The sequence below is a fragment of the Medicago truncatula genome, chromosome 8, assembly GCF_003473485.1.
Source record: "Medicago truncatula cultivar Jemalong A17 chromosome 8, MtrunA17r5.0-ANR, whole genome shotgun sequence".
Classification (NCBI taxonomy): Eukaryota; Viridiplantae; Streptophyta; class Magnoliopsida; order Fabales; family Fabaceae; genus Medicago; species Medicago truncatula.
In genome coordinates this window covers 36,955,906-36,967,935 of record NC_053049.1, presented here as the reverse complement: position 1 = coordinate 36,967,935, position 12,030 = coordinate 36,955,906, and the positions used below count along the sequence as shown (strand labels likewise).

The following is a 12,030-nucleotide window of genomic DNA, read 5'->3' as shown; positions in this document are numbered from 1 at the left end:
ATAATGGTTAATGCTTTAGCCACCTCATCTAAATCTCGTACACTAGTCTCATCATCAAGATACCAAGCATGAAGATGGAGCTTGTACCTATCTCTGATTTGATGAAGAAGATGGTGTAACACAAGAGCAAAAGGGAGCGGACCCAATGGATCTCTATGCTGCACTTCAGTGGTTGACATAATATGTACATCCCTAAGGGTGTGTTTGTTTCAAGTTTACCAAATTTATTCCTAGGAATAACATTCCTTGGAATATAAAGATGGGAATTTTATTCCAAGGAATTTAGGAAAAATATGTTTGGTTAGCTTTATAATATTCCTAGGAACCATAAAAATAGGGATTATAATAGGTAAACTATTTATGAATTTATTCCCATCTCCATGGGAACTTTATTCCCACCCTTTTCCTTGGGAAATTTTTTCTATTCCCAGGAACATTTTATACCCGGGAATAAAATTTAATAAACTTGTAACAAACATAGGCATATACATTCCTATCATTTTATTCCCGGGAATCAACAATTATAACTTGAAACAAACACACCCTAAGGTATAACGTTGCTGCCTGACCATATAGAAACTCAACCTATATAGAAATAGATAAACATCTCACCCTCACCTTGCGCAACAGTGCAAACATGTCTAGCAAGTTGAAAGCATTTGAGAAATCTTTTGTGATCACAACCAAAGAACCATCTCCGTGTTGCTGACTCAACACCCTGTTGGCATTGTGCAATATGGCTTCTGCACCACCTGAAACCCTAACACCAAACTGAAAGTCATACGAAATTCCTAATGTGGCCATCCTGGTCAGCCGCATTAGCTGAAAACAATCATCTACAACCAAGGATGACGCACGCAACATGGAGATCATCCTAACTGTTAATCACACTCTGATCACACGATTATAATTCATCCATCAGGCATATGTGTCTTCTTAGAAATCAAGCAAAGAGCAATATTATCCTCGATCTTGTTTAAGTAAGGTCATAATTTCTGGTTGTATTTGATATTTCCTCACATACAACTATAATAATTATAAATGATGTGTATTGGAGATAGTGGTTTTTTTTTGTTTTTGAAAGAGTGTATTGAAGATAATTGAATATAACAATATTTGTATACACAATATGTCATTCTATGTTATTATTATTAACATGGATATTGTTTTTTTTTAACTATCAACTTGTATATTGTGAGTTTGTTCATATATTAATTCAATTTTTTTTAACGACTTTATACTTGTATTATATATATGTACTATATCAATTTGATTGAATGAATAAATATCGTTTAAGCATTCGGGTTTATTAAGCGGTTCGTTTAGCACCCGGTTCATAGCTAAACCGAAGTGTATGTTTTATTATGCACAAAAGCTATGAGCGTGAGATATGAGACATGAAACAGCGAGCGTGATTATCTGCGATTTAGGGTTTTGATTTTCCCCAATTCAATATCAAACAAGGTGAGTGAGTGCATAATCCATCAATTTCATCTCAATTATTATATTTTTTCTCGATTTAATTTTCTTCTTTGAGTTGCAATTGAAAATACGCAGTTGAATTTGAAGCCCCTTCAAAAGCTGAAATTTCATCTCGTAAACGATGATAATGGCGACAATGATTCGAGAGATTTTGTTGTGTGCAGGGAGCGAGTGTGAGGAGGAGGGATTTAGAGAGAAAGAGAGAAGAATTCGAGAGATTTTTCCCTTTTCCTATTTTTTTTTTCAATTTTTAGGGTTTTTCGTTTATTTGAGCCTTATTGAAGATTTTAATGGAGCAACGAAAGCTTGTGGTTAGTGATCAATGTTAAATTTTGTTTATTTTTCTTATTCTTTTATATGATCAATGTTAAAAAATTGAAATTTAACTTATTATGTTCATGAAAATTGTATATTAGGTTTTGGGTATCCCATGGCATGTTGATACTGATGGATTGAAAGAATATATGAGCAAATTTGGTGAGCTAGAAGATTGTATTGTTATGAAGGTTAGATACTGCTTTTTTCTTTTTCTGTTATTGTAAAGTATTTGTGATAGAACATTATGGTGTAACTTGATCAATGTAGCCGACACCACTTAGTGTGATAACACTTAGTTGTTTTTAAGTATTTCTATCACAAACCCTAATTCGTTGAGTATTGGCACTGGATTATTATGCTCCATTATTCAAGGGTTTCTACAGAGTTTGGAGATAAAATGGGACATGCTTATTCATGTTTCTTGGTGCTACACAAACAGAGAAAAGATGGAAGTGAGAAATAATAGAAAAAGAATCAAAATGAGCTGATTTTATTTTCTTTATAACATTTTATGTGGAATATAAAATGTAATTGCCTTATCAAAGTGATTACTCTATAATGCTAAGTTGCCTGTTTGCTTTTAAATTTTGAGTTTGCTGGTGGCATATTTTAATTTATTTATGTTTGTATTTTAGGAACGGTCAACTGGCCGATCTCGCGGTTTTGGATATGTGACATTCGCATCGGTGGATGATGCTAAGGTAACTGTTCTTCACACAAAAACATGCATATCTAGTAAATGAGAAGGTAGCTTGAATATGCTTAATTACAAGTTGTATGACTTCTAAATGCAGAATGTGCTATCCAGTGAACACAGTCTTGGTGACAGGACGCTGGAAGTCAAAGTGGCCACACCAAAGGTTTTAACGAATAAAATTTAAAGCCGTGATTATTTACTACTAGTCTAGCTCATGCTGGTCTGCTTTTAAGTTATACGAGGTATGGTCTGATTCTTAACATGCTTTCCTTGTAAATTGAAGGAGGAGATGAGGGCACCAGTCAAAAAGGTTACCAGAATCTTTGTGGCCAGGATTGCTCCATCAGTAACAGAAGAAACTTTTAGGAGGTATATCGAGTGTGATATCTTCATTAAAATAGTTTGTAGTGTTTCTTCTTTGGGGACGTAGTCTCATACTCTCATATAGAATCTCCGATTCCGTTGAAATGGAAGCATTATTTTAACATGTTTTTTTTCTCTTTTTTTCCTTTGCAGTCATTTTGAGAAATACGGTGATATAACAGATTTATATATGCCAAAGGTACTTTCCTCACTTTGATGGTCAAACATCTAAAGTTAAAATATGGTTGGTATGTTTTATGCAGGCTGTTCATGTATACACATAACATATTGTCAATTGCAGTTGTCACTCAGTTATACGATTACACTGCATTATTATGCATATATATAATATGTTTATTTAGTTGACGTTTATTTTTTATTCTAGACATTTTATCATTTATTTCCAACAGGATCGTGGATCAAAAACACATCGAGGAATTGGTTTTATCACTTTCGCAACTGCAGGTTTGGCCGTCACTATTTGTCTGTGGTACAATTATCTGCATATTTTAACTTATGGATTTATCATATCTTAATTATCCTCAAATTTAATTTAATTTAGAATCGTAGATAATTAATTAGTATTAGTTAACTAGTATCGCGATAATCATTGGCAGAGGGTGTATCATTAACATTCCAGCCACAGTTTTCACTGGACTTGAAATTGATTTTTACACAGAAACATGCATCTTACTATCTTTGTTTATGTTGAATATTGAACTTATATTTATTTTATGGGACATGTTGTTGGCTTTTCGAATTGTAATTATGAGGTACTTGGTTAAAGTTTACTGTATTGTTCATAAGGATCAGTAGTTTGATTTCACTCTGCATTTGAAATATTTATATTTCATATATAACTTCTTTTCTGACCTTCAATATATAAATTTGTCTATTTACTAAAAGTTTCTGGGATGGCTTTCCTGATTATAGAAGAATTTTAGAAGTCATTTGTTTTGTTTTTCATATTTTGCTTTTTCCCCTGGTTCATGACATTAATTTTGAAATCAAATGGAAAAAGACATACGATGTATCAATATCTGTTAGCCTGTAAGGATGATATTTGCGTTGCAGATTCTGTGGAGAACTTGATGAAAGAAACCCATGAACTGGGGGGTTCTGATGTGGTGGTTGATCGAGCAACACCTAAGGTGATTTTTAGAGCTTATTCTTTTTACTAAAGAACAGTTTTGTAAAAAATTCCTTAGTAATGTTTTCTCCTGGTGTATTTTCATTGCATATTCTATTGAATGATAATCTGTTTGTAGCCATGCATCGTTCATAAAAGTATGGCTTTATGATCACAGTATAAAGATACTTGACCCAATAGTTCAGAACAATAGATTGATAGATATTAAGAGAAAAAGAAAATAGAAAAATGATACCTCATCGATAGACAGGCCGGGTTTTTAAAAAGGATAAGAATATTTAAGTTAAAATTAAGGAAAGATTTGGGGGAGGATATTGATACTCTCCTTGGGAGATCATATTTGAAAATCAAGAAGTCGAAGTTTTGAAAAATTAAGATGTTATCTTGATGAGATGAAGTCGAAGAACTAGTCACCATGGTGTGCAAATAAATACTGAGGGAGATGTAAACACTATAGCATAAGAAGGGAAAATACTTGGGTGACATAGAGTTGGGTGACATTGGTGACATTGACCAATCACAATGCCACAATGCTTATGTTTCTCTCTCTTTCACAAGCATTGGGACATTGTGATTGGCCAATGTCACCAATGTCACCCAACTCTATGTCACCCAAGTGCTACCCCATAAGAAGAGTCAATTGTATAGTTTGTATTTTATAACTGGTGCAGCTTCCCTTTTTACTCTGGGCATACATTTGGCGTATCCCCTTTTATGGTTTTGTCATTGGTATGAATATCTTGATCTGTCTAGTTATGTCTCAAACTAGATATCTGTCAGAGATATCATTATCTGTTTATTAGCCTGGCTTTTTAGGAAATGCTTTATTTATTTTACTGTTATCTCCTTTAATAAGTTATGAGTTAACTGTTTAATATCTATTGGATTGAATCATGGACATTTAATGTTTATGAGATTGATGGAAAATGATGAAATAGAGTGAATTGGAATTGAACTATTAATTATTTGATGTTCTATAGTTTAGGTTGTCTAAAATAGGATGAAATGGAACATGATAAAATGGATTCATTCCATCCAATATCCCGCTTTTTTCACCTCCAATTCGAGCGGAGTGAAATGAAGCAAGTTTTTAATTCTATCTTCAAAATATCTTGAGTCAACAAAAAATCTTTAAAATATCTGAATAATGAAAGTATGAAAGGCAAACCAAACCGGAATATTTGTTTAGCTTCATTATTATCTGTATTTGCTTATACATTTACTAATCTGTAATTTAGTCTTTGGTCTTTACCTATTACTTCTTCACTTGTAAATATCTTCATTCATTTTATTGTCATGTTTTATCTTATTTGAAAACATTGTATTATATTTCTTCATTGTTGATTATCTATGATGCACTGGTGGTACTTTATTTTCCCTCCTGTGTCATACTAGACATGCTTCAATATGCTGTCGATACACGTTGGAGCAGTATCAGACTTTTCTTTAAAAAAAAAAAATCCAAGATGTTCTCAATACGGCGTCAACACGCACCCGGCATTCTATTTAACTTGTTGTAGAAAATATCAATACTACCCGTTTCACACCACCAGTTTTCATTTTCATGCATAAGTCTTTGTTTGGTGATGGAAAGATACCTGATTATAGTTATACATGCCTTTTCTTTTTACTTTTGTTAATAAGCTGTATTCCATTTTGGCAGGAAGATGATTTCAAGCCAATTGGCAGAACCAGAACACCACAATTAGGATATAGTGCATATAGTACTTATATTCCTGCATCAACTAGATATGCAGCACTTGGCGCTCCAACTATGTATGATCGTCCAAGTTCTATTTATGGAAGTAAGCATGGAAACACTGATATTAAATTAAAATTATTAATTCTTAAGTAGCTACATACTGACTGCTTTAAACTGTCAATTAGGGGGAGAACCTGCCCGTGGGATAAGCAAAAAGATTTTTGTTGGTCGTCTTCCCCCGGAGGCAACCACTGAAGATCTTCGCCTGTATTTTGGAAGATTTGGCCATATCTTAGATGTTTATATTCCTAGGGTAAGATTAAGATGTCAAATAAAACATATTCAACTGTTGAAAGCTGGCTAACCCATCTCTCTATTTTGATCTAGGATGTCAAGAGACCTGGTCATAGAGGTTTTGGTTTTGTGACTTTTGCGGACAGCGGTGTTGCAGATCGTGTCTCTCGAAGACCTCATGAGATTTGTGGACAGGAGGTACTTTGATTTGGATTTTCTGTTACTTTGCATCATGACCCTACTTGAATTGAATCTACATTTCCTCGTTTGGAAATGGCATTGAAATAAGTGGATGTACTTAAGATTCAACAACCTCCCCCCTCCTTACTGCTTGCAGTGATCTTCTTGAAATTACATCAGTGTTCAGTGATTGCACTTAATAATCACAACAGACATGTACAGTAGACCTACATGATTCCTGACAGCGCAAATTTCTTTTGACATAACATGTCGAAAAATGTCCAGATGGTCTGCAAAGATGATTATGTTTATTGTGTATGCACATTTGTTTAAGGCTGCGTAAATTCCTTGTTCTGAAACTTGACTTACCATATATTCCAAGTGTAATTGTATGTGTCAATCTTGGATTTATAAATGACTTTATTTCTGTGAATCATGCTCCTGTAGGTTGCCATAGATTCAGCCGCACCTCTTGATGAAGCAGGTCCCAGTGGGAATACTATGTTGAATAGCATGGATTCTTTCAGGGGATATGGCGGTCCAGTGAGGCCTTATTTTGATGAAAGTCCTGTGAGGTCTTATGGGAGAATGTACAATAGCCTGGACTTCGATGATGTGAGTATGGACTATATATTGATTATCATTATTTGCATTGCTGAGAGCTTGTGAGAAATTGACAGTAAGCTGAAGAAAACTGGAGAGATTTGAAAGAGTCTTAAATTTGTACTTTCTGAAATCTGAAGACTTGGCTTACAAACTGATTATATATAGTACAGTATTTATATATCAAGTTGATAGTTATACTTAACTGTTAGATTCTGTCACTGACAGAATCTGATTACTAAGCAACAATAAGTTAATCCTAACACACTAAAGTATAGTTGGTTATAGGCCCAGTCCGCTAACCTGTTAGCCAAAGTTCCATTTTGCTAACAGAAGCAGGAGAAGAAATACAATTAAATAGCAGAAATTCAAATTGAGAAATATACTTATAATACACATGAATGGTTTTATAACTAATACGGAAAAGAAATGGTAAATTAGGTAATTTCTCTAGAATTTACCCATTTTATCTTTCTTTGGAATCTACTAGATCCTTAATATGTGTTGTTTTCCGTCGTACTCATCTTGCAAGTGAACTGAAGTGCTTGTGTTTTTTTTTTTTTTTTTTTATCATTATGAAAAAGATGGATGATATATTATTTTGTAGTGTGTCCCTTGCATGTAAAATGAATGGACAATAAAATGGAATACCGAATCTAGTCGCATGCTTCTTGCTTTTGGTTATTATTCTTACTTTAGTTGCTGTTTATTTATTTAGCAGTTGGGTTATGGAGTTGCTAGTAGAAGACCATCAAGAACAACAGATTGGAGGTATAGACCATACTAGGAGAGCAGAGCATGGTTTTGTTGGCCGCATTGCATTCCAAATGCTACTTGGGTGCCAGGAACTGCTGTGAAGGTCTTCTATTAAGAATGCTTTTAAGTATTATCAGCACAAAGTGTTGGATTTTAGTTTATACATTGTAAACCAGATAATTTTTTTTGTACCATTGAACTTGAATCTTGTATTCTTTCACTGGTTTATAAGATTTTTTTGGTCTATCCTCTTGCAAGTTTTGTTTTTGCCAGTTTAGCATGTTCCTATTTTTACTCGAACTAGTATTGTGGTTAGTGACGCACCTTAAGACCTTGTGTAACATTTTTAAGTACGTTATTTCCAAAGAAAACTCGCTGGCGGTGGCGAGAGATACACTTCCCCTACTATCTTCCATGGCAGGACATTGTCAAAACACCTGCTGCTAGACTTGTGTAATATGTCTCGATCAACAGGTTGTGAGCACTTGAACGTTTCCAAAAACATGTTTATCCATGAAGAGAACAATACATAGTTGTCAATGCGGAAATGCGGCGCGGCCACCCCAAAATTTGACGCATAGCGGGGTGCGGGCGTGTAACGGGCGCTTTACACTGGCGCGGACACCTATGTATTTTATACTAAAAATACTATACTGTTGAGATAGAAATACTAAAATACCTTAAATTTAATAAAAAATCTGATGCATTCATAATTTGAAATAAAATACCATAAATCTGTACTTTGTACTCTGTAGGCTCAAGGAAGAAGAAGAGATTTGATGTCTCTCTGTTACTCTGCACTTTCTTTTTCGATCTCAGAAGAGAAGAGAAAGAGGCGCTGCTAGGGTAGAGAGGAATAGAAAGAGGCGTAGCAGTTATAATGCAGAAAATTCTAGGGTTTCAAAAAATGACAAAAAAGCCCTTAAAACGGTTTTAAAATGTTGGAGCAAAAACGTATTTTTGTTTCTATATGTGGAGCGGCGCATCTGACCGCACCAGAACCGCACCGCACCGGATAAAAGCGGCCGCATTTGGCCGCTATGCACAACTGACACGCGCTGTCGCGGACGGACGCGGAGAACCCAAAAATTCCGCTATCGCGGTGCGAAGCGGGCGGCGCGGCCGCATTTGACAACTATGACAATATATAGAAATATTTAAAGAAGAATGTTCGTCGACATAAATCACTGTTTTTATATATACATAAAACACATAACTAGGTACAAAGAATGATGTAGTGTTGAGCTTTCTAACACATGCCATGCCAACTGCATCAAAGGGCATTAAGACGATGCAGAATGTTCTTTTTTAACCTGGTCAAAACCTATGACTTCAGGGCATGTACATGGGATCAATCACTATGAATGGCCGCTGAAGCAGCTGCTTAGAGACCTTATCTGGGGATACTTGGGGAATGAAAATACTTTGCAAATCTTGGATGCTTGATGCTCCTGTTGTACAGGTGTTATGCTTCTCATACTTTCTGCTTTCAACTGTGCCCTTCTCAGTTTTTTAACAATCTTATCCATTGTTGAGGATCTCTTCTTCTCCAATTTCATCTGTGTCATACATTATCATGGTCAGAAAGATTACAAATTTACTAGTGCCCCTGCTGTGGTTATATACATTTAGGCTTAATTGCACTTTTGATCAATAAGGGTGAAACCTTCTTCAATAAGCATAGATCTTACTTTTAATCAAGATAATATGAATACACATTTGCATCTAATTCTAGACTCTAGACATACTTGATATTAGAAGTTAAGTAGACCAGTTGTAATGAAAAGAAGTACCTCGAGTTTTCGTACCGCAGCTTCGGCTTTTGCTTTCTGCAAATTCTCCCAAGCAATGATTTTGGCTTCCTCTCTCTGTAACCTGCGACAAAGAAAGAAGCTTATGGATGAATGGATAAGTAAAACAATCACATTATGTGGGTGATGTTTTGATATCTTGCTAATGATGATATAATGAACTGAAAACATAGTAAATTTTATTTACAGACTCCAAACTTCAAAAGAGTTTAAGAAAATATGATATTTAGCATTTACAAGACATACTTGGAAGTGTCCAAGGTTGACTCTTCAATATCCCAACATGAAACTGGGGCATCAACACCATTCTCTCTCATTTCTGTTCTATGCAGTGAGTGACTTTTGGTCAATCTGGCCACATGTCTCTTGGATCCCCTGGTAACAGTAGCTTGACTGTCAACCTCCACATCTCTGACTTCTAGTTTAGGATAATGACAATATTCTTGATCTATGGCTGAAGTGGCAGAAGATTTTGGAGATGAATGTGCATCATTCTCTGTTTCTGTAGGGCTCATTTGAGTACCTTTATCACATCTTGGAACTAGAGACATCTCAGTTTCCTCATTATTCATTCCATCATGTTCCTCATCTGTAAATTAAAATAACAGAATAATTTTAAACATGTAAGATTGTTGGATCTCAGACAATGCTGTCATATAGCGGTGCCGTGGCGTAGAACAATTTGAACAAATCACCATTGTTTCACGATTCGCGATTAGTATAAAATACTGTCAAATAATGGCTGCTATTTTTTGTGATCTGCAATAGTGTATAGATGTCAACTAGTAAATATATGTGTAATTTACTTTTGGTGGATGCCTGCAAAATCAAGGTACAATATTATAATTACCTTGAGAGGTTGGAGATGAAGGGTCACATAGCAAATCAGGTTCAGTGGACATTGATGAATCCCTTACACCACTCTGGTTGAGCACAGAATTAGAATATTGCATTCCATGATCAATGTCATAACCATAAACCGTACCATGTGGGTCATCATCATCATAATGGTGAACAGAAACAGCAACAGGTGCTAAAACACCAGTTGAAAAAGGTGAACTAACCATTAAGTTCCTCACAACAAAACCTTGTCTAAGTTGTTGAACAGAAGGTGAATAGTTTGAGTAGAAAGCCACTCCAGGAGGAGGAACAATTGGACCACTAATTGACTTAGGTCTACGTTGTTGAAGCTGTTGTTGTTGAGTATGTGAAGTTCTTCTACTATCAGCATATGATGCTGAAACTGGACTACAAATCCATCTCTCAGCTTCATCCCATTTTGAAGGCATTGTTCTTCCACCACTGAATGGTGTTAAACCAGACATGGTGTGTCTTCTGCTACTGTTGCCGTTTGTATGCTTTGATACTCTCTCTGAGCTCCATCCTTTGTTGTTCTCATATCTTCTTGTTCTGTCCCTGTAATATGGTGCTCCTGGACTTGGGAAAGAACCCATATTCTGAGAGGAAACTGAAGCTGAAACAGAAGCAGATGAAGAAGAGTCCTTCTTGATGATACTGAGTGAGTTAGAGAATTCCATTTTGTTACAAAGCCATAGTAATTTCAGTACTAAAGAGGAATGCTCAACATGTTTTGCCCCTATCTACTTTTGTTTTATTTATTTTTTATTTTTTTTATAGACAAATGTTAATAATTAATGATTCGGTTATTTAATAGATCCAACCCGAGAACTCATTTTTAAAATCCAACCTTTGGAATGCAGTAACGTTAAAACTCTTGAGAGAGTTTGTCATTCATTTAAATCCTACGAAAGATTAGTTTTTATAATCGTGCACGAAGAATATTCAGTTTAAAAAAAAAAAAAAAGATTTCAATGTCTCTTAACTCACAAATCGAGCTACTAGTACACTCTATGTTAGTTGTTTCTTTACTTAAAGAGAGATATTAGTAATAACACACATCATTTTATTACTGAAAATATTAATTTTACTTTAATATGAGTCTCAAAAAATTGAAAGTGGATTGTTGCTTTTTTTTTACTTTTTATGTGAGGTTGATATATCATACTATCATAGTGTACTTAAATCTGTTCAGATTCGTTGTGCCAAAAAGGAAACAATGCAAGATTTTGACCAGTCATGACTTAAATAAAGTTAAGTAAAGTGGTTGTGCAAAAGGACAAAGTAAGTAAAAAGGGGTAACAAATAGTGAATTGGGTATTATATGAAACCTAAAGTTTTTTATTTAAAGAAATTTTTTAGATGAGTTATACACAGGAGACTCGTATGAAGAACATGCATCAAGATTCAAAGATCGTTTATAAAAAAAATTATAGGTCATTCATTAAAAAGATCTTCGTATCGACAATGTAAATTGTAACAACAATTTTATAGATGAATCAACTTCTTACCAGTTGAGCCAACAACATTTATCGGAAGTTTGAGATTATACAAACTAGAAAATTAGCTGGTGATTATTATTAATCATAGTATGATATTATTGATGATATTTGTCGTGTTGCATTTGAACGGTGGTCGGTTTAAAATAACGTTTTGTGTTGGTTTGGGGTGGACATTCTTAGAATGCGGACATGTTATATAGTGAGACGAGACACATCACGTTAGACCATACCCCAATGAATTAGGCATTTTGTTAGGACGAGAAAACATTTGGTTGAGATTGGGGTGATAACTGCAATAAATAAAAGAGATCAAG

At 34.7% G+C, this 12,030-nt stretch overlaps 2 protein-coding genes across 4 annotated transcripts; one reads left to right on the top strand and one right to left on the bottom strand.

Moving 5' to 3' along the window:
• The first annotated feature begins 1,311 nt into the window (after positions 1-1,311).
• On the top strand, positions 1,312-7,802 carry LOC120577404 (RNA-binding protein Musashi homolog 2). Of its 3 annotated transcripts, none has more exons than XM_039828716.1 (14): positions 1,312-1,464; positions 1,647-1,793; positions 1,899-1,988; positions 2,436-2,501; positions 2,595-2,660; positions 2,781-2,866; positions 3,014-3,059; positions 3,271-3,325; positions 3,935-4,011; positions 5,674-5,815; positions 5,898-6,025; positions 6,100-6,204; positions 6,634-6,801; positions 7,508-7,799. In XM_039828716.1, exons 2-14 carry the CDS (start codon positions 1,773-1,775, stop codon positions 7,574-7,576), a joined length of 1,119 nt encoding a protein of 372 aa, XP_039684650.1. In that variant the 5' UTR covers positions 1,312-1,464; positions 1,647-1,772; the 3' UTR covers positions 7,577-7,799. The 3 variants fall into 3 exon arrangements, with proteins under 3 accessions (XP_039684650.1, XP_039684651.1, XP_039684652.1); XM_039828717.1 differs by having other exon boundaries at positions 1,316-1,464; positions 1,558-1,793; XM_039828718.1 differs by having other exon boundaries at positions 1,327-1,793; positions 7,511-7,802.
• Positions 7,803-8,701: 899 nt separating this feature from the next.
• On the bottom strand, positions 8,702-10,977 carry LOC120577403 (uncharacterized). Its single transcript, XM_039828715.1, has 4 exons — positions 10,207-10,977; positions 9,603-9,945; positions 9,339-9,420; positions 8,702-9,104 (listed from the first exon to the last, which is right to left on the bottom strand). Exons 1-4 carry the CDS (start codon positions 10,892-10,894, stop codon positions 8,904-8,906), a joined length of 1,314 nt encoding a protein of 437 aa, XP_039684649.1. The 5' UTR covers positions 10,895-10,977; the 3' UTR covers positions 8,702-8,903.
• Positions 10,978-12,030: the final 1,053 nt, after the last annotated feature.

Excerpts from the sequence above, each read along its gene's own strand:
- LOC120577404 (XM_039828716.1), top strand. The coding sequence starts at position 1,773 with ATGGAGCAACGAAAGCTTGTG. Across the intron at positions 1,989-2,435 it reads AAGATTGTATTGTTATGAAG|GAACGGTCAACTGGCCGATC; the intron begins GTTAGATACTGC and ends TTTGTATTTTAG. Across the intron at positions 6,205-6,633 it reads ATGAGATTTGTGGACAGGAG|GTTGCCATAGATTCAGCCGC; the intron begins GTACTTTGATTT and ends ATGCTCCTGTAG.
- LOC120577403 (XM_039828715.1), bottom strand. The coding sequence starts at position 10,894 with ATGGAATTCTCTAACTCACTCAGTATCATCAAGAAGGACTCTTCTTCA. Across the intron at positions 9,946-10,206 it reads TTCATCTCCAACCTCTCAAG|ATGAGGAACATGATGGAATG; the intron begins GTAATTATAATA and ends TTTAATTTACAG. Across the intron at positions 9,105-9,338 it reads CTGCGGTACGAAAACTCGAG|ATGAAATTGGAGAAGAAGAG; the intron begins GTACTTCTTTTC and ends TGTATGACACAG.